The sequence below is a fragment of the Schistocerca gregaria genome, chromosome 7 (genome assembly GCF_023897955.1).
Source record: "Schistocerca gregaria isolate iqSchGreg1 chromosome 7, iqSchGreg1.2, whole genome shotgun sequence".
NCBI classification, from domain to species: Eukaryota; Metazoa; Arthropoda; class Insecta; order Orthoptera; family Acrididae; genus Schistocerca; species Schistocerca gregaria.
Window position 1 is genome coordinate 453166279 of NC_064926.1, and position 26011 is coordinate 453192289.

Genomic DNA, 26011 nt, shown 5'->3' on the forward strand with positions numbered 1-26011 from the left:
CGTCAATGAACGAACGGACAGATCATGACTGCGAAAATAAAGAAAGCAAACTTTTCACCCGAGGTATGACTTGAACCAAGGACCTCTCGTTTCATAGCTGCTCACGCTAACCACGGGACCACGGCGCTCATGAGTTCACAGTGTCCTTGATGTTGCTTATCTTGCGCATGGACTACTCAGTTTGTATATTTTACTTATTTTTTTCATAGTTCCACACAACATCTTCCTGTTTTCTCGATTGATCTGTCTTCAGTTTTCAAGGCGTATTCACTGTGCCAGCTTATAATTAAATCTGAGGGGGGTGCGATGGGGAGGTTCCCTTGTAAGCACACTAGTCGAGAAATCAGCCAGACCCAGAATACATCACGATAACATCGTGTAACTTCGCCTCTAGAGTTGATAATGGCCTCTATTTCGCTAGGAAAGAGAGTCTACAAGTTTCTTCCTGTATGACATGTCCAACAACTCATTGACGATCATATCTAGTTGATCGTTACGTATGGTGATACGTTGCTGACTTCTGCAGTGAAAACAAAGATTACCACGTATGTCGCAAGAAAGGAGATAATACTTTTCTTCGAAGAGTATTTTGGGTAACTGAAGTACACATAACTATCGCGTTTGTTTTATCGTAAAGCAAATCGGAAGTGATTCCGATATGATCTGTGAGTATATATTGGAAACACAAATGTGTTCGCTCAGACGCAAACATGCATTCCGTCGCGCTGTTGCTGTTGGCTGTGGTCTTGTACACAGGGGCAGTGGTTGTCCCGCGCCGGCCTACGGTTCAAGAGGTACGCTAATCAACAACAAAAGGAGTAGAGCTAAACTTCAATGTTCCTTAGACATCAGTTTTTGGAGAAATGTAGGCCTTGTTGAATCTCCATGATACTGTCGCATTATTTGTCTGGAATTGTCTGGGGATCCAAAACAAATCTTAAAAGTGGAGAGGCAAAATGGGATGTGACGAGCACTTTTTCCGAAATGTCGAGTCTAGTTTCTTCACCGCTGTGTCGTCATTTTCAGTTGCTGAACTGCGCTTACAAGGTTTTTCAGGAGGAACAGAAGATATTTTAGGATGTAGTACTATAGATTAATTTCAATAAAACGTGCCATGTAACAAGTGTACACTTTTGGTTGATTACAGAGATATGCAGCTGACTACCGAAATACGTTTTCATTTCGCGTGTTGGTACTCTAGTTGCTTTGGATTATTTATCGTTTCTACATTTACATCTACATGACTACCCTGCAATTCACACTTAAGTGCCTGGTAGAGGGTTCACTGAACCACTTTGAACTATTTCTCTTGCGTTTCTCCGACAGCGCGCGGGTAAAACCAATACTTCAGTCTTTCCGTGCGAGCTCTGATTTCTCTATTTCACTATGATGACCATTGTCCCTATGTGCGTGTGTGTCAACGAAATAATTTCGCATTTGGAGGAGAACGTTAGAGACTGAAATTTCGTGGAAAGATGCTGCTGCAACGATAAACGCCTTTGTTTTAATCTTTGCCACCGCAGCTCACGTATCATATCCGTGGCACTCTCATCCCTACATCGCGATAATAGAAAACGAGCTGCCTTTATTTGAACTTTTTCGATGTGCTCCGTCATTCACATCTGGTAAGGTTCCAAAACTGCACACCAATACTCTAGCAGATGACGAGCAAGCGTCTTGTAGGCAGTTTCTTGTATCATTTTCTAAGTGTTCTGCCGGTAAAACGCAGTCTTTGGTTTGCCTTCCCTTCAAATTTTCTATTATATAGTTGAGTTGACAGCCTTTAATGCTGTCCGTTTTCTCATTAATCCTTCCTTACAGTAATCATGTGGTGACCCTACACTTTTCATTATTTAGGATCGATTGACACTTTTCGCACCATACAGATGTCTTGTCTAAATCATTTTATAATTGTGGTTTTGATCTTCTCCTGACATTACTAGACGGTTAATGACAGTATCATCTGCAAACAGTCTAACTTGGCTGCTCAGATCGTCTCCTACTTGTAAGTCTATATAGATTAGGAACAGTAGAGGGCATATAACACTTCCTCGGAGAACACGAGATATCAGTTCTATTTTACGCGATAACTTTTCGCCAGTTACTACGAACTGTGGCTTTCCCGACAGTGAATCACAAATCCAGTCGCACAGTCTGAGACGGTACTCCAGAAGCACGCAACTTGATTAGAAGCCTTTTAGAATCTTAGTAATATGGAATCCTCTGTGAACTGCCTCATTTCTTGAGAATAAAGAATAAGGTGTGTCCCACAAGAATGATATTGTCTACATCCGTGCTGGATGCATGTCGACAGATCGTTTTCGTTGACGTAATTCATAATGTTCGAAAACAGTATATTTTCAATACCGTACTGCAAATTGACATCTGTGATAAGAGTCTATAATTTATCGAATTACTCCTATTTCATTTTTTGCGTATTAGTGTGACGTGTGCAATTCTCCAGTCTTTAGGTCCTGACCTCCCGTCGAGCTAGCGGTTGAATTTGATTGTTAAGGGGACATTATACGTGAAATTCGTTGAAATTTGACATTTTCTGTTTTCTACACCATAACGTACTTTGGACTTCCCTGACATTTTGGTGTATAATACATTAAAATCATACAACTGTGAGACCTTCAAATAATATTTTGAATGTTGACGTGTGACTGTCAAATTTCGCGGCTACCCCTTATACCACCACAGTTGAGCTGTCATACCTTGGGTACTATACAGTCTAGAAGGCTGTGAATTGCTTTGTTTTGTGACTACTGCTACGTCTCAGAAGTTGGCATTACGAATAAACAAATAAGTCCTTTGTTTCTGATGCTAGTATTGCCGAAACTGGTAGTTACAAAACAAATAAAATCAAAAGGACGGCTGTAGGCGTTTCACTTTCTCACAAAGGGCAAGAAATGGATTATCACATCGTTGTACTGGCAGATAATTTAGAGAAGATGAAAAGAGCTGTGTGGAGCACTTTCTTTCATCGAATATCAGCCGATGAAAAGCCATGTCATGCTTTGTGTCTACCTCCACCAAACACTTGGTGTAAATATAGGCAAGCTGAATTTTCTGGCACTGTGCATGAATTTACACATAAACATTGTCTTCCTTTGGCAGTAATGGAGGCGATTAAATCTATTTACAGAGATTTGGCAAATCCTGAGCTACTAAAGAAGTGTTTACATGGAAAGACCCAGAATGTGAATGATAATATTGTGTGGAGCCGTGTGCCTAAAATGTTTTTGTTGGCCTTATGACTTTATAGTTAGCTGTGTCTGATACTGTAGTAACTTTTAGCGGTGGGAACTAAGAAAGACTTAAGGCTATGGAGAAGTTAGGGGTAAGATTTGGACAGAACACAGCTAAAGGACTGCGGGAAGTGGATGAGCTTCATGTACGCGAAGCACAGTTAGCTTCTCAGCAAATGACAAAAGAAGCAAGAAAGAAAAGGAGGAGGCAAACACTGGGCTGTTGTGACACTGAAGAAGACACAGACTATGTGCCAGGGTAATTCTAGTGCATAAAACACGCAGAAATGTAAGTCTGTATAAGAATTTGTAATAAAAAAGGTTTTTAACCTCATTATCTCCAAACTATATTTTTTGCAATAAATGAACCGTTTTCTAAAAAAGTACTGATGATAGAGATATGAAATTTTCACAGCATGCCAAGTGTGAGATTCAACACATATGGGACTAGAATAATTAAAATATCCTGAGTTGTTTTGTTTTTATGTTCACTTATTTACAAAACTCCGTCAAAAAATTGAGCGTTTAAAGAAAGGATAACGTGCCCCGCAATACATAGTAATAATTCTAGTTCATGGTATCTAGAAATGTGCATTTAATAATTACGAAAAACTGCTCATGGTATCTAGAAAGGTGCATTCAATAATTATGAAAAACTGTAAGTTGGTGTCTTAAAAATTTTCCACGATAATGCGTCACAAAATTCGATAATTTAACATTGGCGGCATAGGACTTACAATGTCCCCTTAAGTACAGAGCTATTGTATCGGCATGCTCTGAAAGGAATCTAATGGGTATACCTTGTGGACCGGAGGACTTGCCTTTATTGGGCTATTTTAGCTGATTTGTTACGCCAAGGATATGTACTTCTAGATTACTCTGGTTGGCATCAGTTCTTGATTCTAATTCTGGAATATTTACTTCACCTTCTTTGGTGAGGGAATTTCGGTAAACTGTATTTAGTAACTCTGCTTTAGTGTCACTGTTATCGTTGACATTACCTTCGCATCGCGCAGTGAAGGTATTGACTGTGTCTTGTCACTTGCGTGCTTCTCATGCGACCAGAATGTCTTTGGATTTTCTAATAGATTGAGACAGAGTTTCGTTGAGGAAACTATTGAAATCACCTCTCATTGAACTTCGCGCTAAATGTCGATCTTTTGTAGAACTTTGCCAGTCTTTGAGCTTCTGCGTTCTTTTACATTTGGTAGACTTTCTTGATGCTTCTATAATAGTGATCTGACCTGTTTTGTGTACCTGTTATGAATTCATTTGGGATAAATCTATCCATTGCTATCGATTGTAATTTTCGTTTTGAATTTTAAACTATGAAGTTGTTCTCGTGTTTAAATAATTGAAGTTTTCAACTGTGATTGTGATCTGCTGTCCAGTTCTACAGTATCGACTGTTAAAGCGCATTTACAATTACTAAGAATGCTAATATGGTAACTGTCTACGGTTTTTGTAATGGGTACACTGTTACTGCTTGCAGAGAAAACAGTATACGATTTTCCAACCGCAGAATACCAGATTCTAGAGTGTTTACTCCAGTTTTCGCCAACCTACATAAAACTAGTACAGTGCGTATTAGTCATATTTCATGTGAACGGACAAATTAACAATGTGTGATGAAGTACCAGATATTGCTCAGTTGTTATTTTTGAGTAATCACACGCAGAATTTCTACATACAAAATATTGTTGATATAACGTACGCACAGCCTCTATCCTTACCATATGTAATGGATTCAAGAATTTCTATTAGGAGATAAAGCTCGATGATTGGAGTTTTGTCGCTGGCTTATTTTAAATTGCCATGTAATCTCATTCATACTATTTATACTTTTGACACTTGTAACTCACATCGTTGGTCCAAAGAAAACCCACATGCCTTTGTGGAGACTCATTTTCAGGAGCACTATTCTATAAATGCGTGGTGAAGTTTTACAGACAATCAGTTGATCGGGCCTTTCGTCTTACCGGCTCGTCATACAGGGCTCTGCTGTGAAATGCCGTGTGTTAGCTCGTCTGATCTACATCAACTGCACCTATTGGGAGGCGGACCGCTCCTTCAAATCCAAATGCTTAATAAAGTTATCCAACGAAGTTAAATTTAACGCAGTTTTGTTAGTATGGTGATACTGATATTAAATTCCAACTGCCGACATTTCCACAACTATTATACTGATTAATTTCATTTGAAGGATTTACTAATTACGAAATTAAAGACATGATTCAAGTAAATCCCAGTTTTGTTATACGTTATTGTGTGTACACAGGATAATGAAAAACATTAAACTTTCGTTACACACTTCATCTACATCTACATAATACTCCGCAAGCCACCTAGTGGTGTGTGGCGGAGGGTACTTTCGATACCACTATCTGATCCTCCAACCCTGTTCCACTCGCGAATAGTGTGTGGGAAGAATGATTGTCGGTAAGCCTCTGTATTGGCTCTAATTTCTCGAATTTTCTCCTCGTGGTCAATACGCGTGAAGTATGTGGGGGGAAGTAATATGTTGTCTGACTCCTCCTGAAAAGTGCTGTCCAGATATTTCAATAATAGATCGCTCCGTGTTGCACAACGTCTCTCTTGTAACGTGTGCCAGTGGAGTTTGTTTAGCGTCTCCGTAACGCTCTCTCGCCAGCTAAACGATCCCGTGACGAAAGTGCCGCTCTTCGTTGGATCTTCTCTATCTCCTCCATCGGTCATACTTGATAGAGATCCCAGACAGATGAATAGTCCTCAAGAATCGGGCGAACAAGCGCCTTACAGCCACTTCTTTCGTGGATGAGTGACATTTCCTTAAGATTCTTCCGACGAATCTGAGTCTGGTGTCTGCTTTTGCCACTATCTGTTTTGTATGGTCACTCTGGATAATTACGCCTAGATATTTTACGGCACACGCTGTCTCCAGATGTTTGTCATCAATAGTGTAGCTGCATAGTAGTGAATTTCTTTTCCTATATATGCGCAATGTGCTACATATACTTACGTTCGGGGTCAACTACTAGATCCTGCACCATTGATCAATTCTGTGCAGGTCGTTCTGCAAATTCTTACTACCTTCTGGCATTGCTACTTTGGTATAAACAACTGCATCATCTGCGAATAGCCTTAAAGACCACCCGACGCTTTATACTAGATCATTAATATCTATTGTGAACAGCAACGGTCCTATCACACTTCCCTGTGGCACTCCGGATATTGCTTTTACGTCTGTCGATTTAGTTCCGTTAAGAGCGACTTGTTGACTTCTATCTGCAAAAAAGTCTTGAATCCAATCACAGGTCTGCTCTGATACTCCGTAAGCTCATATTTTTTTTTCATTAAACGCATTGCTGGACGGTGTCAAATGCCTTCCTGAAGTCAAGGAACACGGCATCAACCTGAGTAGCGTTGTCCACTGCGCTGTGAATCTCATGGAGGAACAGAGCGAGCTGAGTTTCGCAGGATCTCTGTTTGCGGAATCCATGTTGATTTTTATAGAGAAGCAAGAACATAATACATGTTCCATAATTCTACAACAGACTCACGTCAACGATATAGGTCTATAGTTGTGTGGATCTGTCTTAGGGCTTTTCTTAAAAAAGGGAATGACCTGCGCTTTTTTGCAGTCATTAGGTACCTTTCGTTGCTCAAGCGATCTACGATAAATTACTGCTAGAAGGGGAGCAAGTTCTTTCGCACAATCTTTATATAAGCTTATAGGTATGTCATCTGGTCCTGAAGCCTTTCCACTACTAAGCGATAGTAGCTGCTTTACAGTTCCGCGATTGGTTATCTCAATATCTGCTGTTCGTACGACGTTTGAAAGGAGGGACAGTGTTATGATCTTCTGCGGTCAAACAACTTCGGAAGACCGACTTCAGTATTTCGGCCTTCTCTCTGTTATCTTCCGTTTCGGTGCCGGTGTGGTCGCTGAGAGAATGAATAGATGATTTTGATCCACTTGCTGATTTTACATACGACCAAAAACTCGCAGGGTTTTTACTCAGGTCGTTTGACAACGTCTTACTTTCAAAATCATTGAACTTTCTCTCATTGCTCTCCTTAGGCTCATTTTCGCTTCGTTCAGCCTTTGTTTGTCAGCTAGGGTTTTACTTCTCTTGAGGCTGAGATGAAGTGCTCTTTGTTTACATATCGCTTTTCTAACACGGCTGTTAAACCATGGTGGATCTTTCCCATCCCTTAAAACCTTATTCCGAACATACTTGTCTACGTCATATTGAACTACTCCTTTGAATTTTTTCCATTTGTCCTCCACATCTTCGTCCTCATCACCGAATTTTGATGCTGACTGCTGAGATATTCTGAAATTCGTATCCTCTCACCCTGGCTGAGCAAATATATCTTCCTACTTTTCTTAACATTCCTTGTAGGACCTGTCTTCATAGATGCTGTCACAGTCTTATGATTACTGATACCTTCCTCTACGTTAACCGGTTCGATAAGTTCAGGTCCTCTTGTTGCCAGGAGGTCTAAGACGTTACCCTCATGAATTGGTTCTCTAACTATCTGCTCTAGGTAATTTTCAGACAAGACATCCAGAAGAATGCTACACGATTCCATGTCTCTGGCACCAGTTTTGATGGCATAACATTCCCAGCTGCCAAGCTGAAGTCACCCCATATTACAACGGCATGATCAGGAAAATTACTAATGATCTTTTGCAAGTTCTGCCTCAAGCGCTCTACAACTACAGATCCTGATCTGGGTGGTCTATAGAAGCATTCAATCACAATTTTTGACAGTTCTTTGATACTCAGTTTCACCCATATTAATTCACATTCGGAATCCGTGATAATGTAGCTAGATTTTATCAAATTTTTTACTATAGTAAACACGGCGCCACCATTGGCGACTAACCTACCCTTACGATAAACATTTCATTCTGAACTTGGATTTCGTTCTCACTGACGTCTGGCTTCAACCAGCTTTACGTTCCCAATACTATCTGTGCATTATAACCTTCAATAAGCGATACTAATTCTGGGACCTTTCCTTGGATACTCCTGCAGTTTACTTAAATCATATTAATCTTTTCTATCTCTGATCTGCCAGGACTCAGACTCTCTGAGAACACTGTGGCTGATTTAACAGGCAAATTGTGTTTGCTCCCAAGGGAGCGGTCCTCTACCTTAAAAAAGCCACATGTGCATGTCACACGTACTCCGCTACCCTAGTAGCTGCTTCCTGCGTTTAGTGCACGCCTGACCTATTAAGGGGAACCCTACAATTCTGCACCCGATAGCGGAGGTCGAGAAATTCGCATCCGATACCGTCACAGCGCCGTCTGAGCCTCTGGTTTAGACCTTCCACTCTTCTCCAAAACAGACGACTGCGATCAACCCTGGGTACGATGCTACAGATAGGCAGCTTAGCCTGCACTCGGTGTGCGTTGTCAGTTGCCTTAACCAAATCAGCCAGCCGCCGAAAGGAGCCGAGGATGGCCTCAGAACTCAAGCGGCAGGCGTCATTCGTGCCGACATGTGCCACGCAGCCGGTTGCACCTAGCACGCTCGATAGCCGCCGGCAGAAAAAGTACAGTAAGGGCCTGGAAAGTCTCTCTTATAAGGGAATGTACGCCCTTTTTAACCACTTCCAAACAGATTCATTAAACGTAAAGAACTTGCGTGAATGCAGTAGTTGCATGATCGAGAGAGAGGAGAACGTCTTGAGCGCTATGCCCATGGATCGGTCGTGGTGAGCCTGCGTGAATTTGGGTCTAATGGATCCCTAACTTTATTGTGACTCAAACAGGAGTAAGCGGGAAAGAGATAGGGATCCTGTTTGCTAGAATTAAACATAGGCCTTAACGTGAGGAAGAAATTCTTGAGAATGTACGTCTGGAGGACTGCGTTGTTTCGTAGTGAAACACGGACTGTGGGAAAACCAAAAGAGAAGAAAATCTAAGCAATTGAGATTTGCTACTACAGAAGAATGTTGAAAATTAGGTGGACTAGTAAGGTAAGGAACGATGAAGTTTTCCACAGAATCGGCAGAGAAAGGAATATATAGAAAACACTGTCAAGAAGAAGGATAATAGGACACTTGTTAAGATATCAGGACGTAACTTCTATGATACTAGAGAGGGTAAAGACTATAGAGCGAGACAGAGACTGGAATAAATAATGGCTGGCAAAAAGAAGGAAAACGCTGCTGAAATTTTTCTATGATCTTACTGTAGTTGTGGATAGAGGAGATGACTGCAGACGTGTAGGTGCTACCAATCTAGCTGCAGATATTTCTGTCATCTCTCTACGTATCTTAAGGCCAAGACCCTCTGTGTTGCCTGCTTATGAAGTGATGCGAAGGGAAGCCTACAAACGCTCCCTGAAGTGAAAACAAGTCTCTAGAAGTGTACAGAAGTCCGGTGAAAAGTGAAGACACTATGCTCCCAGCAACTGCTCTGTGCACGATTCCACGCTAAAAAAAATTTGACCGACATTGTCAAGATTCTTTCTTCCTCTTGTCAATACCATTTGTAGTTTTACTCCCACCATGGATTGTAAAAGAACTTAGCACCCAATCTGATGTCTGTCGACCTGCTCTGTACCGAGAATTCTGGGCCTTTGTCCTCCGTCATGAGCGCCTGTTTTTTAGTCAGCTAATAACCGGTCGGAAAAATATTGAAACAGCACTATTTTTTTTCACGAGTTCTCAACACTCTTCTTTCGGCCTGTGGGTGTAGAAACTTCTCTCATCCCGCTATTACAGCTCCAGCCAGTCGCCTCTGCCCCTGGTGATATAAAACGACACACAAAACTGTACATCCTCCCCTCGGTAGAAGCGCGGGAGAGGTCGGCTTGATCTGCTATCCACGTTCCACTCTTACCGCTACAATAAAATTTGCGTTTCACAAGGGAAACCCAACTGTAAGTAAGCCCATATTGTTAATTAGGGAAGAAGAAGGTGATATGATCTTACAATCTTTGGTATTACTCTCTTATTAAATCAGAGAAAGATTCAATCGATCTGAACATGTTTTCTCGAATGATTAATTGGATTTGCATATCAAAAAGAGAAAAAATGAGGATAGGCTAGACCTTATTAAAAATGACCTTCCAGAAATTATTGGAAGAGGTTCCTTTACATACATGGATAGGTATGCTCTTACAGCATAGTGGGAGTCCTTTGACATTCTCATGAGCTGAAATATCATCTAAATCTAACATTCCTCAGATGACAGATCGCCAGAAATGGTCACATGTCTTGGTATCAAGGTCCTCGGAACTTACCTCATTAGATTTTTGCTTGTGTGTATGGTTCAGTGGGGAATTCTACATAGAAAAGGTAAACACAATAAACGAATCGATTGCTCTGATTACGAGGAATGGTGACAAAGAACTTATTACAGGGGGACGACGTATTCGTGACTGTAGAGAACGGAGTTCTGAGGGGCGTGGTGGCCACGTCACTGAACGGAGCTCTCTACAACCAGTTCCTGGGAGTACCATACGCCACACCGCCGCTGGGAGATCTGCGTTTCCGTGTGAGTATTATACATTAAAATTTTTATTTCTATAGCAACCCTTTCTATACATTTTCTCTTAGTCTCAGTTTCGGACTCAGCAGGCTTTCAATATATTAATATACGATGAAAGCTCTCTTGATAACTTTATTTAACAAAAAGAAATTAATCGTTCTTTTTATGACGTCATTCAATCCTATGTGATCCTTGTGGAGGCTCATATTATTTTACAATGATCATAATGTACATTCGAATGACAAAGACGAAGAATTGTTCAGGACATCGAGGCTAGTTTTTACTGTTACTGTAAAGAAAATTACTGCAAGTATGTTTCATAGCTGTTTTAAAGCAGTGGAACTGTTAATGTAACACCGGTTTAATAAACAGATTTCCTCCTCTTATTTTGCGATATCGGGAACTGCGCTCATTTGAGGTTATTTCCGTCGGCGTTTGCGGTGCTCTTCGTTTGAGGACTGATAGGACCGCAGGCCGAAGTGGCCGAGATGTTCTAGGAGCTACAGTCTGGAACCGCACGACCGCTACGGTATCAGGTTCGAATCCTGCCTCGGGAATGGATGTGTGTGATGTCCTTAGGTTAGTTAGGTTTAAGTAGTTCTATGTTCTAAGTCCCATAGTGCTCAGAGCCATTTTGAACTGATAGGACGTATCGCTCCACACTAGTATATCCTGTGCAAGTCTCGTAATATCTGCAGAACAACTTACATCCACTTCAGAGTGCTTACTGAAGTCTCGGTATCTCTCTACGATTTCGACTCCACCCCGAACCCCCCCCCCCCCCCCCCCCCCCCGCGTCCCTCCCCCGCCACCTTCCTCTAAACTTCCATTCATTACGTAACTGACCTCTTCCTTGATGCTTCAGGATATGTCGTATCAACATACTCTTTCGTTTAGTCAGGTTGTGCCATAATATAATTCTCAAGCAGTCGGTGTATTATCTTAAGTTGTCTGACGTAACCATCTAATCTTCAGTATTCTTATGTGATGGGATACTTTCTTTCGCAAATGGTAGGTATGAATAGTTATCATGTGGAACAATACTAAAAACCGTGCTTGCGGATCAGCATAGTTTTGTCCGAGAGAAGCTAAATCTTTAAAAACGCAATTATTGATGTAACTGATCTGAAGAGCTTTAAATGCGTCGTGCACCCCCCTCCCCTCCCCCGCACAAATTTTGACAGGAATCATACAAAACGATTCATAAGTACCCAGTTGAGTTGATACTTTTAAGATCGATTACTTTGACATCCAAACGTTATGCATATTTCAGTAGCGTATATAACCTTTTGATACTATTAATATGAATGTGGATGTTACCTTTAAGGTTCAGTAATCATATAAGTACATCCACCGTAGCCCATTAGCTGTGAAATATATGTACAAAATATTCACAAATTATTTAATATACACTGACGAAAAAAATCGCAACACAAAAAAATAATGTAGAAAAATGAAATTTCTGGAATACGTCTAGTTAACATATTTAAGTGATTAACATTGCAAAATCTCAGGTCAATGTAAGCGCGAGATAAGCCATTGCAAATGTGAAATGCTGGTACTTTGATTAGCGGTGCAACCGCCAAAGTGTTGTATGCAAGCAGGCAGGCATTGTCTTGTACAGGTGCCGGAGGTGAATTTGTGGGAAAGAATTCCATGCTTGTTGCATTTGATCAATACAGGAGAGGCTAATGCTATTTGTGGATGACGCTGGAATTCTCGTCCAGTGATGTCTCATACAGGGTGTTTTAAAAATGACCGGTATATTTGAAACGGCAATACAAACAAAACGAGCAGCGATATAAATACACCGTTTGTTGCAATATGTTTGGGACAACAGTACGTTTTCAGGCAGACAAACTTTCGAAATTACAGTAGTTACAATTGTCAACAACAGATGGCGCTGCGGTCTGGGAAACTCTATAGTACGATATTTTCCACATATCCACCATGCGTAGCAATAATATGGCGTAGTCTCTGAATGAAATTACCCGAAACCTTTGACAACGTGTCTGGCGGAATGGCTTCACATGCAGATGAGATGTACTGCTTCAGCTGTTCAATTGTTTCTGGATTCTAGCGGTACACCTGGTCTTTCAAGTGTCCCCACAGAAAGAAGTCACAGGGGCTCATGTCTGGCGAATAGGGAGGCCAATCCACGCCGCCTCCTGTATGTTTCGGATAGCCCAAAGCCATCACACGATCATCGAAATATTCATTCAGGAAATTAAAGACGTCGGCCGTGCGATGTGGCCGGGCACCATCTTGCATAAACCACGAGGTGTTCACAGTGTCCTCTAAGGCAGTTTGTACCGCCACAAATTCACGAAGAATGTCCAGATAGCGTGATGGAGTAATCGTTTCGGATCTGAAAAATGGGCCAATGATTCCTCTGGAAGAAATGGCGGCCCAGACCAGTACTTTTTGGGGATTCAGGGACGATGGGACTGCAACATGGGGCTTTTCGGTTCCCCATATGCGCCAGGTCTGTTTATTGACGTCTAGGCAAAAATAAGTTTCGTCAGTAAACCAAATGCTGCCCACATGCATATCGCCGTCATCAATCCTGTGCACTATATCGTTAGCGAATGTCTCTCGTGCAGCAATGGTAGCGGCACTGAGGGGTTGCCGCGTTTGAATTTTGTATGGATAGAGGTGTAAACTCTGGCGCATGAGACGATACATGGACGTTGTCGTCATTTGGACCGCAGCTGCAACACGGCGAACGGAAACCCGAGGCCGCTGTTGGATCACCTGCTGCACTAGTTGCCCGTTGCCCTCTGTGGTTGCCGTACGCGGTCGCCCTACCTTTCCAGCACGTTCATCCATCATGTTCCCAGTCCGTTGAAATTTTTCGAACAGATCCTTTATTGTATCGCTTTTCGGTCCTTTGGTTACATTAAACCTCCGTTGAAAACTTCGTCTTGTTGCAACAACACTGTGTTCTAGGCAGTGGAATTCCAACACCAGAAAAATCCTCTGTTCTAAGGAATAAACCATGTTGTCCACAGCACACTTGCACGTTGTGAACAGCACACGCTTACAGCAGAAAGACGACGTACAGAATGGCGCACCCACAGACTGCGTTGTCTTCTACACTCCTGGAAATGGAAAAAAGAACACATTGACACCGGTGTGTCAGACCTACCATACTTGGTCCGGGCACTGCGAGAGGGCTGTACAAGCAATGATCACACGCACGGCACAGCGGACACACCAGGACCCGCGGTGTTGGCCGTCGAATGGCGCTAGCTGCGCAGAATTTGTGCACCTCCGCCGTCAGTGTCAGCCAGTTTGCCGTGGCATACGGAGCTCCATCGCAGTCTTTAACACTGGTAGCATGCCGCGACAGCGTGGACGTGAACCGTATGTGCAGTTGACGGACTTTGAGCGAGGGCGTATAGTGGGCATGCGGGAGGCCGGGTGGACGTACCGCCGAATTGCTCAACACGTGGGGCGTGAGGTCTCCACAGTACATCGATGTTGTCGCCAGTGGTCGGCGGAAGGTGCACGTGTCCGTCGACCTGGGACCGGACCGCAGCGACGCACGGATGCACGCCAAGACCGTAGGATCCTACGCAGTGCCATAGGGGACCGCACCGCCACTTCCCAGCAAATTAGGGACACTGTTGCTCCTGGGGTATCGGCGAGGACCATTCGCAACCGTCTCCATGAAGCTGGGCTACGGTACCGCACACCGTTAGGCCGTCTTCGGCTCACGCCCCAACATCGTGCAGCCCGCCTCCAGTGGTGTCGCGACAGGCGTGAATGGAGGGACGAATGGAGACGTGTCGTCCTCAGCGATGAGAGTCGCTTCTGCCTTGGTGCCAATGAAGGTCGTATGCGTGTTTGGCGCCGTGCAGGTGAGAGCCACAATCAGGACTGCATACGACCGAGGCACACAGGGCCAACACCCGGCATCATGGTGTGGGGAGCGATCTCCTACTCTGGCCGTACACCTCTGGTGATCGTCGAGGGGACACTGAATAGTGCACGGTACATCCAAACCGTCATCGAACTCATCGTTCTACCATTCCTAGACCGGCAAGGGAACTTGCTGTTCCAACAGGACAATGCACGTCCGCATGTATCCCGTGCCACCCAACGTGCTCTAGAAGGTGTAAGTCAACTACCCTGGCCAGCAAGATCTCCGGATCTGTCCCCCATTGAGCATGTTTGGGACTGGATGAAGCGTCGTCTCACGCGGTCTGCACGTCCAGCACGAAGGCTGGTCCAACTGAGGCGCCAGGTGGAAATGGTATGGCAAGCCGTTCCACAGGACTACATCCAGCATCTCTACGATCGTCTCCATGGGAGAATAGCAGCCTGCATTGCTGCGAAAGGTGGATATACACTGTACTAGTGCCGACATTGTGCATGCTATGTTGCCTGTGTCTATGTGCCTGTGGTTCTGTCAGTGTGATCATGTGATGTATCTGACCCCAGGAATGTGTCAATAAAGTTTCCCCTTCCTGGGACATTGAATTCACGGTGTTCTTATTTCAATTTCCAGGAGTGTATATCTTTCACATCACTTGCAGCGCCATCTGTTGTTGAAAATTGTAACTACTGTAATTTCGAAAGTTTGTCCGCCTGAAAATGTACTGTTGTCCCAAGCATATTGCAACAAACGGTGTATTTCTATCGCTGCTCGTTTAGTTTTTATTGCCGTTTCAAATATACCGGTCATTTTTGAAACACCCTGTAGGTGCTCGATTGGAGACAGATCTGCTCTTCGAGCAAGCCAAGGTAACAGTCAACACGCTGTAGAGCATGTTAGGTTACAGCAGCGGTATGTGATGGGAGGGGGGGGGAGAGCATTATATTGTTGGAAAACACCACCTGGGATAATGTTCATGAATGACAGCACGACAATCACCAGACCGATGTACAATTTAGGTGCGTGGGGTAGCCAAGAGAGTGCTCCTGCTGTCTCTGAGCTGGCCTTGAAGTAACCGATTAGTAACAGTTCGTTACGTAACTGTGATGTCAACTGCTCCTAGCGCCACTCATAGGCGACTGGCGCCAAGTTTGAGTAGTCATTTTTTTTCAGATGTAGAAACACGCCTACCAACCTTCGTTTAGGTCGCACAACTCATTCTTGGAGTGGCAATTTTTTCCGTAAGTGTCTTGCAGTAATATTATGATGAACTAAAGTTGAACAAAATGCTTTATGAAAGATTTTTTGGATTGGTTGGAAAGAGTGAAAACAAGATCCTGCATTCAACTCGATGATAGTGGTAAATCTCTCAAAACCGATCTCAAATTGGTTGGTACAGCCGGCTTTTGACAACCTAGGACCTATTGAGGACAGTCTTAGTCTCCTAAGTTTGTCGACGTATTGTGCAACCAGGCCAACTGGCTTACAGAATTCGTAGCCCTAATACTAAGCAGATTCAGAAGGATGTAGGTTGCAGTAGGTACTGGGAGATGAAGCAGCTTGCACAGGATAGAGTAGCATGGAGAGCTGCATCAAACCAGTCTCAGGACTGAAGACAACAACAACAACAACAACAACAACATGACTGCACTTGTCACTGAGTTTCACCCCGTAGAGTTCTGAGATGGTTTCAATCTCCGAACAGCACATATTTTCGACATTGATATTTGAAACTAGTTTCGACAAAAATGTAACAGAATTATTTCGACTGCTGCATTCAGCTCCCGAAATTGTGTATAAATGTACACATCTACAGTACAGCATCAGGATATTTTTCAGGGAGCTCTACTCCGCCAGCTAAGTGGGTGTTTACACTTCTTTTCGTTGTTCCAATATATACTTGTCCACAACTGCATGTAATTTTGTATACTCCAGGTGTTGCTAGAGGGTGGCGGGCGCTTTTGCAGTTCTTAAATATTTCTTAATCTTCTTGGTGGGTCTAAAGATTGTTTCGATCCCATACTTGGCCAGAACATTCCCGATACGGTCCGTGACTTTATTAATGAACGGTAGCAAAACTTTTCCAGTAGGTTACCGTTGTTGCTCTGCGCATGTATAGAGAAGCAATAGAGATTCACAAACTCCATAATAATTTTAATAGAGAAGACGACGTTTTAAAGTTGGACAACAAATGGATGTCAACGTTGCGCCACCAGAAAGAAGATAGGCATACTGTCGGCATCACGAATGGTGGTGCCCTCTATGCGCTCTATAAACGCGGGAGTACCTGGAGCCTTAGTGGCAGTAACCGGACGACCTCATAAGATGTCAAGATGTCTTCCGCAGATGGAGACGAAACGTTAGGTGGAAATTTTATACATCGACCACGGCCTCTCAGTCCGGAATTTTTAACTATACAGAATCTGCCGCTGTGTTTCCCATGTTTTAATCATAATATACCGCAGAACTTCCGAAGAAAAAAAGAGTTCCCAGCAGTTAAAAGTAAGTGAGGTCATAACTGTCTGCGAAGAGGGATATCAGAAGTGGTCCACAAAACTACCATCCAATATCATTCACACCCGTCTGTTGTAGAGTTCTCCTGAAAGTGTTCGAGATCTACGGACAAGAATCTGTAGCACCGAATGTTTTTATGATGCATGGCGAGGAGATAGTGTGTGTAGGTTTTCTATATGCACTGTGACCCAAGAATGCATCCGGTATTCCCATTACTAAAAAGTCGAAAAAAGGTAGATGGCCCTCCTATGGAAGTTCTATAGTGCATTTGACATTAGGATGGTTAGAATGTAAATGTTCAATGAGCTCTTCAATCTTTTTCGTTCGATGTTGTTGTACCAGTGTCATCTACGTTTCGACAGAAATAGGTTGCTGTGTTTAAAACGAAAATAACGGCTCAGCTGGACACCCGAAATTACTTCGTGAATCAGTCACGGCGAGAAAATCAGAGGGATCACAACCATGTACTGTCCTTGTCCCCACGAAGTAAGTGGGCTTATGTTCCCGCTATAGCCTGTCAGTCGTCTGGGTTGATGTAAGAAAACGGGTGAAGACCTTAATCTGGCTCCAGAAAACAATTAGTAAATAAATATTCTGTTAGTAATCTGCAAGAGAGGTATTGTTATTTCTGAGTATTAATTTTTAAACGTTTGCAAAACTACATCATATGGTGATGCGTCAGTATGTGAGGCAACGGCGATTCGTTGTTCCAGCACCCCTTGACCCGTGTGCTTATCTGCGCAGGCCCCGCAGCCAGCGGCCTCGTGGTCCGGTATTCGAGATGCTCTGTCCTTTGCCGACAAGTGCACTCAACCCGGCCTTTTGGGCTTGTTGCCCATTGCCACCGGCTCCGAAGACTGCCTTTACCTGAACGTCTACGAACCGGCTGCCGCGAGTGGTCCTCTGCCCGTCATGTTTTACATCCACGGCGGCGGCTTCAAGTTTGGATATCCCTTCTTCAGCAATCCGGACTACTTAGTGGAGAAGGGTGTTGTGTTGGTCACAATCTCTTATCGCCTCGGCGCCCTTGGTAAGTAAATCCTTTTTGGTTTACGAGAAATAACACAGAGGATTTCAAGCTTTTCAGGAGTAGTCTGATGCCGAAACAGAGCACATAAAAGAGAATGTAAATTACGCTCCCTTAATTATGTTACAAGACGTCTGACTGATTTGATGCGGTTCGCAATGAATGCATCTCCCGTAGCAACCCCTCCAGATCCATTTCCTCGTTGTGGGATAAATAAGACAACTTTCCACACGTTTACGCCCTCTCTCGCACACAGAACACACAGGTTAACATGAACGCTCAAGTACCAAAGCTGGAAGCTCAAAGCGTGGAATAGGGTCTCCTAGCACGATAATTTCCCCAGAACATTGGCATAGGTCGATAGCCCAGTACACATTCTGTCACATTTGCACTAAACGCTTTTGTTTTAGTTTTCAGTCGTCTCACTAGCTTATCAGGTCCGCAACGACTTCTTGTGTCACCCTCTTCACTTCGAAGTAGTACTTTCACCCGACGTCCTCACTTCTGGGATGCATTCCAGTATCAGCTTCCTCCTAAAGTTTTTCTGCACAATAGGCAGGAAACAAGAAGTCATCAGACTTCGTGGTACTAGAGAGACCTATAGACGTATTTTCCATACCTTCGTCTCCTGCCTATTTTGCGGAAAACCTTCTAGCGTATTATCAGTACACCTAATTTTCAACATTCTTCTATAACACTACTTTTCAAACACTTCGATTTCCGGTTTTCTCGTAGCGCCTAATTTACTTCCATACAATGTTGTGCTCCAAACGCACATTCTCAGAAGCTAATTTTCCAAACCAAAGGCAATGTTTGATACTGGTAGAGTCCTTTTGGCCAGGAATGCCTCTTGCCTGTGCTACAGTTGTCCACACTTTCACTAAGATTGGATTGTCATCAGCATAACGTACATTTATACACTGAAAGAAAAAAGCGGAAGGAATAATCCAAATGGGACGGAAACCGGGAGATGTACAGAGAAACAAATGATTAAAACTTCAAATGGTTCAAATGGCTCTGAGCACTATGGGACTTGACATCTGTGGTCCTAAGTGCCCTTGAACTTAGCACTACTTAAACCTAACTAACCTAAGGACATCACACACATCCATGCCCGAGGCAGAATTCGAACCTGCGACCGTAGCGGTTCCAGACTGAGGCGCCTAGAACCGCTCGGCCACAGCGGCCGGCATTCAAATTTCAGGAAAGTTGGATGGTTTATTCAGGAGAAAGAGTTTCACAAATTGAGCAAGTCAATAACGCGGTTGTCCACCTCTGCCCCTTATGCAACCAGTTATTCAGCTCGGTATTGATTGATGGGGCTGGGTGTCCTCCTGAGAGATATCATTCCAAATTCTGTCCAATTGGCATGTTAGATAGTCACCATGAAGGGCAACAAAACGAGGAGTATATTGTAAGGGTGCCATGGATGAGAACCCCACATAATCACTCCTGGTTGTTAGTCCATATGGCGGGCGGAAATCACTTTAGTATTCCATCGCTGTTCAGGGTGTCTCCAGACACGTCTTCGCTGGCACGTCTTTGCTGGTCATTAGGGCTCAGTTCGGATTGGGGCTCATCACTGAAGACGATTCTGCTTCTGATCAGCGAAGACATGGCTGGAGACTCTCTGGACAGAGGTGGGATACTAACCTGACTGCCACCCGCCATAAGGCTGACAACCAGGCGTGATGGTCTGGGGCACTATTTCATTTCATAGCAGAACCGCTTTGGCTATCATCCACGGCACCCTTACGAGACAGCGATACGTCGACAATATTCTACGTCTCTTTTTGTTAATCTTCATGACAGCTATCCTGGGCTTACATTTCAGCAAGATAATGTCCGCCCACACATGGCGAGAGTCTCTATTGCTTGTCTTCATGCTCGCCAAAACCCCACCTTTGCCAGCGAGGTCGCCAGTTCAGCACGTCTGGACAATTATAGGCAGGGCCGCCCAACCGGCTAGGGATTTTGACGATCTAACACGCTAATTGGACATAATTTGACACGATATCCCACAGGAGGACATCTAACTCCATCAATCAATGATGCCAAGCCGAATAACTGAGCAGCAATTTGTGAAGTTCCGTCTCTTGAATGAATCAACCAATTTTTCTGAAATTTTAATCATTTGTTCGTCTGTACATATACGCCACATCTACTGATTTCCGTACCATATGGTTAATTCCTTCGTGGCGCGTGTCTTGGCTTGGATTTCGATGTATAGATTGAGCAGTGGGTGGCAGTACATCCCTGTCTTACATCATTTCTAATCCGAGCACTTCGTTCTTGGGCTTTCATTCTCAGTTTTGCATTTTGCCTGCCTCCATAGCTGAGTGGTTAGTGTCACTGTCCTTATACAGAAGGACATGTCTTCGGTTGCAGATATCTCCAGGGATCTTTTCTGATGTAGCGAGTTCCACTGAGCCTCATGAGGCCAAATGAGGAGCTGCTTGAATAAAGAAGCAGCAGTATCATCCAGATTCACCTACTGGTAAATTGAAGGTATTGGTGACATGATAATCACATTTAACAAAGAAATATGCCAAACAGCCTTGCAAACTGAGCAGTTGTTTTATTTTGTTGTCCTACCAGTTTCAACAATTCAGTATGCCTCCTTCACGCCCTATTTACACCTCTCAAAAATGATCGATATTGGCATACTGGGGTCATCTGTTTCTGGATGTCGTGAATTCTCAAGCAGTTCCTTCAACGACTTGACTGAGTTGCAGCTTTCGAAAACGGTGAAGCTGGTCAAATGTTAAGGGCTGCTGTCGTGAGTATCTACCAAAACAGCTAGAAGGACATGAAACAACCGCTAGGCGCTGAATGATTGGACGTCCACGACTCTTCACAGAACGTGGAGTTCAGAAGCTTTTCTGCTCTATAAAGTAGAATAAATAGAGATCTGTGAAATCTCTGCTGAAAAAGCACAATACTGGTCTGCACGCACAAGTGCTTCGGAGCACACCGCTCATCGCTCATAGATGCACATGGAGCTCTGCAGGAAACCATCATTACGCGTTCACATGTTGACCCAACATCGTCAGTTAGGATTGCAGTGGGCACGGGACCATCGAGATCCTACCGTCGACCAGTGGAAACGAATTGGCTCTTCCGATGAATCACGTATCTGCTACACTAGATTGATAGTCGTCTCCACATGGAGGTGAATGGCTGCTGGAAACGTGCAGCGGACCACGGACGCAGTACTGTGTTATGCGCTTGCGTGGGACCTTTGGTAGTAACCGAAGACACGCTGACAGCTGGGAGCCACCTGCATCCCTTCATGTTTGATGTATTCCCCCGATCGCGATGTCATTTTTCAGCAATGTAATTGTCTGTGTCGCGGAGCCAGAAACGTGCTGCAGTAGCTTGGGAAGCATTGTACTGAACTAACGTTACTGTCTCTGCGACCAAATTATCCTGATGTAAGTCCTATGGACTGTGGGACTGTGGGAAAACCGGAACAGGAGAGAATTGAAGCATTTGAGATGTGGTGTTGAAAATTAGGTGGACTGATAAGGTAAGGAATGAGGAGGTTCTACGCAGAATCGGAGAGGAAAGGAATATGTGGAAAACACTGATAAGGAGAAGGGACAGGATGATAAATGGTTCAAATGGCTCTGAGCACTATGTAACTTAACATCTATGGTCATCAGTCCCCTAGAACTTAGAACTACTTAAACCTAACTAACCTAAAGACATCACACAACACCCAGCCATCACGAGGCAGAGAAAATCCCTGACCCCGCCGGGAATCGAACCCGGGAACCCAAGCGTGAGAAGCGAGACCGCTACCGCACGACCACGAGATGCGGGTGACAGGATGATAGGACATCTGCTAAGACATGAGGGAATGACTTCCATTGTACTAGAGGGAGCTGTAGAGGGCAAAAACTGTAGAGGAAGACAGAGATTAGAATACGTCAGCAAATAATTGAGGACGTAGGTTGCAAGTGCTACTCTGAGATGAAGAGGTTAGCACAGGAAAGGAATTCGTGGCGGGCCGCATCAAACCAGTCAGTAGACTGATGACGAAAAAAAAAGTTCTATAGAACACATCTGGGCCGCTATCGGGTGCCATCACCTTTGACCCAAATAAGTGACCCGTTATTAACGCGAATTACATGATCTGTGGTTCAAATGACTCTGAGCACTACGAGACTTAACTTCTGAGGTCATCAGTCCCCTAGAACTTAGTACTACGTAAACCTAACTAACCTAAGGATGTCACACACATCCATGCCCGAGGCAGGATTCTAACCTGCGACCGTAGCGGTCGCGCGGTTCCAGACTGTAGCGCCTAGTACCGCTTAGCCATCCCGGCCGGCCATGATCTGCGTACTGTAACAATTTTGGGTCAAATTTTCGCGCGGTGTCAATTGCTGCGGCTCATGTATTGCTGGTGTGCTTTTTACTGCTTAAAATATCAGATTCCCTTGTTAGAAAAGTATTAAGTCGGAAGACGTTATCGCCTCCGGCCATAAAAAATCACTAACTACATGGAATTGTAATAACCACACCACACATTGAAAAGCAGAGGGCACTGTTGGAAACGGTTAACGGGCGTAGCCCATTTAAATATCCTTCTATATTTTACGTTCATGAGCAGTTCAAATAGACCTGTATGGGTGCATTTAACGCCATATTAAAAATTTGCGAAACCACGCTGTTTCACTAACTGCATTTAGACGCCTCAAGTGTTTGGGAGGGCCATACAACGACCCTGACCTCGGTGGGCAATGAGGTGACTTCATATGCATATGATAGGATAGTAGGTTCCTGTACAGTTCAGTGTTGAGTGACGACAGTAGGTGCAACAGAGTCGACATTCATTCAACGTAATTATTCTTCACACGAGTATACGAGTATTTGCTTGAACAAATGCATTACATCTTCTTATGATGTTTAATAGGGCGTTATGTCTTGTTATCAGGAATATTTTCTACTTTTTCAAGTTTACAAGCACTTTATGATGTTTGGAAAAGGGTCTCACTACACAAATTATAAATTATTAATACCATATCACTGACCTTAATCATATCAAAATATCAGCAGCTCTTGGCCTTGTGTTTACACTACTGGCCACTAAAATTGCTGCACCACGAAGATGACGTGCTACAGAGGCGAAATTTAACCGACAGGAAGAAGATACAGTGATATGCAAATGATTAGCTTCTCACAGCATTCACACAAGTTTGGCACCAGTGGCGACATCTACAACGTGCTGACATGAGGATAGTTTCCAACCGATTTCTCATACACAAACAGCAGTTGACGGGCGTTGCCTGGTCAAACGTTGTTGTGATGTCTCGTGTAAGGAGGAGAAATGCGTAACATCACGATTCCGACTTTGAAAAAGGTCGGATTGTAGCCTATCGCGATTGCGGTTTATGGCATCACGACATTGGTGCTCGCGTTGGCCGAGATCCAATGACTGTTAGCAGAATATAGAATCCGTGGGTTCAGGAGGGTAATACGGAACACCGTGCTGGATCCCAACGGCCTCGTATCACTAGCAGCCGCGATGACAGGCATCTTATCCGCATGGCTGTAACGGATCGTGCTGCCCGTCTCGACCCCTGAGTCAACAGATGGGGACATTTGCAAGACAACAACCATCTGCACGAACAGTTTGAAGACGTTTGCAGAAGCATGGACTATCAGCTCGGAGACCATGGCTACGGTTACCCTTGACTCTGCATCACAGACAGGAGCGCCTGCTATGGTGTACTCAACGACGAACCTGTGTGCACGAATGCCAAAACGTCATTTTTTCGGATGAATCCAGGTTCTGTTTACAGCATCATGATGGTCGCATCCGTGTTTGGCGACATCGCGGTGGACGCACATTGGAAGAGTGTATTCGTCATCGCCATACTGGCGTATCACCCGGCGTGGTGGTATGGGGTGCCATTGGTTACACGTCTCGGTCACATCTTGTTCGCAATGACGGCACTTTGAACAGTGGACGTTACATTTCAGATTACGACCCGTGGCTCTACCCTTCTTTCGATCCCTGCGAATATCTACATTTCAGCAGGATAATGGACGACCGCATGTAGCAGGTCCTGTACGGGCCTTTCTGGACACAGAAAATGTTCGACTGCTGCCCTGGTCAGCACATTCTCCAGATCTCTCACCAATTGAAAACGTCTGGTCAATGGTGGGCGAGCAACTGGCTCGTCTTATGGGACTTAACTGTTAAGGTCATCAGTCCCTAAGTTTTCACACTACTTAATCTAAATTATCCTAAGGACAATCACACACATCCATGCCCGAGGGAGGACTCGGACCTCCGCTCGGACCAGCCGCAAAGTCCCTGGCTGCAGCGCCTCAGACCGCTCGGCTAATCCCGTGGGGCTGAAGAATGAAAGGAGGCGATATATTACTTTCTCTCAGGCATGTCTCGCAAAAAGACCATGACAGTCAAGTAAGGAGACCTCCGCGCACCATACGCAACAGGAACAAAAAAAGGGGGGGGGGGGGGGGGAGTGACAATGGTACACAAATTACCCTTCAAACGATAATGTTTGAAATTGATATCAATGATTATGAGTAACCGGTATCAATGATGGCGGGTACACATCTGCAGAAGCTTGTGGTGGAATGGGTGATTTTAGCCGTGTTGAACGTTGTGAAGAATATTCAAAATCTCCGTAGAAGGTGGTGCAGGTGTCGTACGTAATACTGGTGGGGCCTTCCTACTGGAGACTGTGGAGACTGCGCTATTTAAGATGACCCTTACGCAGATTACGTTAGCGAACAAACGCATATGATTTCCTCCAACCTGTTCTCAAGCTCTCGCAGACGTTGTCCCCCAAAGCAGCTCTTGTAGCGCACTGGATTCTCCAGAATATGCAGACAGGCGACTTGTGTTTACAAGTGGTGGTGCGGGTAGCTAATATATTTGAAATAATTCCCAGGATGCGTTTATTTGCAAACACGGTAAAACAGAAACAGTTTAGTGTTAATAAACGATTCTTCTGAAAACGTTTATAAATTCCAAGAGGGTGGTAAAGCCGACCATCATATAAGAACAAACTCTGAGTACTTTCCATCACCGATTGGCTAGGTTGGCGTGCAACCGAAATCTGTTGCTTTCGTCGTTATACTTTTTAGCTCTTCGTATGTCTTTGGTAAGTTAACAATATTCATTCGTTTACTGAATTTAGTGGTTTACTGCACAGCGTTATTATTGTAGTGAGGTTCTCATGACCCTTGGGCTCCTTCTTGTACCATTTATGAAATAAGTAGACTTAAATCATTAATATTCCATTTAGTAAGATCGGCGTTTCGCACCAGAACACTGGTGGTTCTTTTACGTCCTGACTGCTGAGCAATATCCTCTATCAAGGCTCGCGTTCCTCTCCAAAAGAGGACGAACTTCACAAATATAGCTTAAGAATCGACTGTGTACTTTCCCGTATTCACCACATTGTCGTTTCATATTAAAAACATTAAATTTTTAATGACACACATGTTGGCACTTCAAGCTCATTTGAGGAAGAACGCCATGGTAAAAAGGGAAATGTCTTTTCTGTAATCACTACCAGAAACTGTCATAATGATCAGTTGTTTCTTTTGTTCATCGACCACAGAACTAGCGATGGTATTTAGCTCAACACGCAATCAAAATTAGTGAGCTGATGATTTCTGCACTAACAGTAATAAGTGGAATTAAAAGTGTTCATTCGTCATATATCCTATAGTTATTATCAGGTAATCAGAATGTCTCTTCTTCAGCCACATACAGCTTATAACTTATTCTGTTGCCTGAAACACCTAAATACTGTTTTTAAGTGCATGTCGGCGAAGTATTATAAAACCCAAGATATCCT

At 43.8% G+C, this 26011-nt stretch overlaps 1 protein-coding gene across 1 annotated transcript in view; it reads left to right on the forward strand.

Annotated features, from left to right (window-relative positions):
* Positions 1–708: 708 nt before the first annotated feature.
* Positions 709–26011, forward strand: part of LOC126281981 (cholinesterase 1-like) — a 58764-nt gene continuing 33461 nt past the window's right edge. The window contains exons 1-3 of the mRNA XM_049981363.1: positions 709–794; positions 10615–10749; positions 17882–18167. Coding sequence (XP_049837320.1) covers positions 711–794; positions 10615–10749; positions 17882–18167 — 505 coding nt within the window. The 5' untranslated portion in view covers positions 709–710. The remainder of the gene's footprint in view (positions 795–10614; positions 10750–17881; positions 18168–26011) is intronic.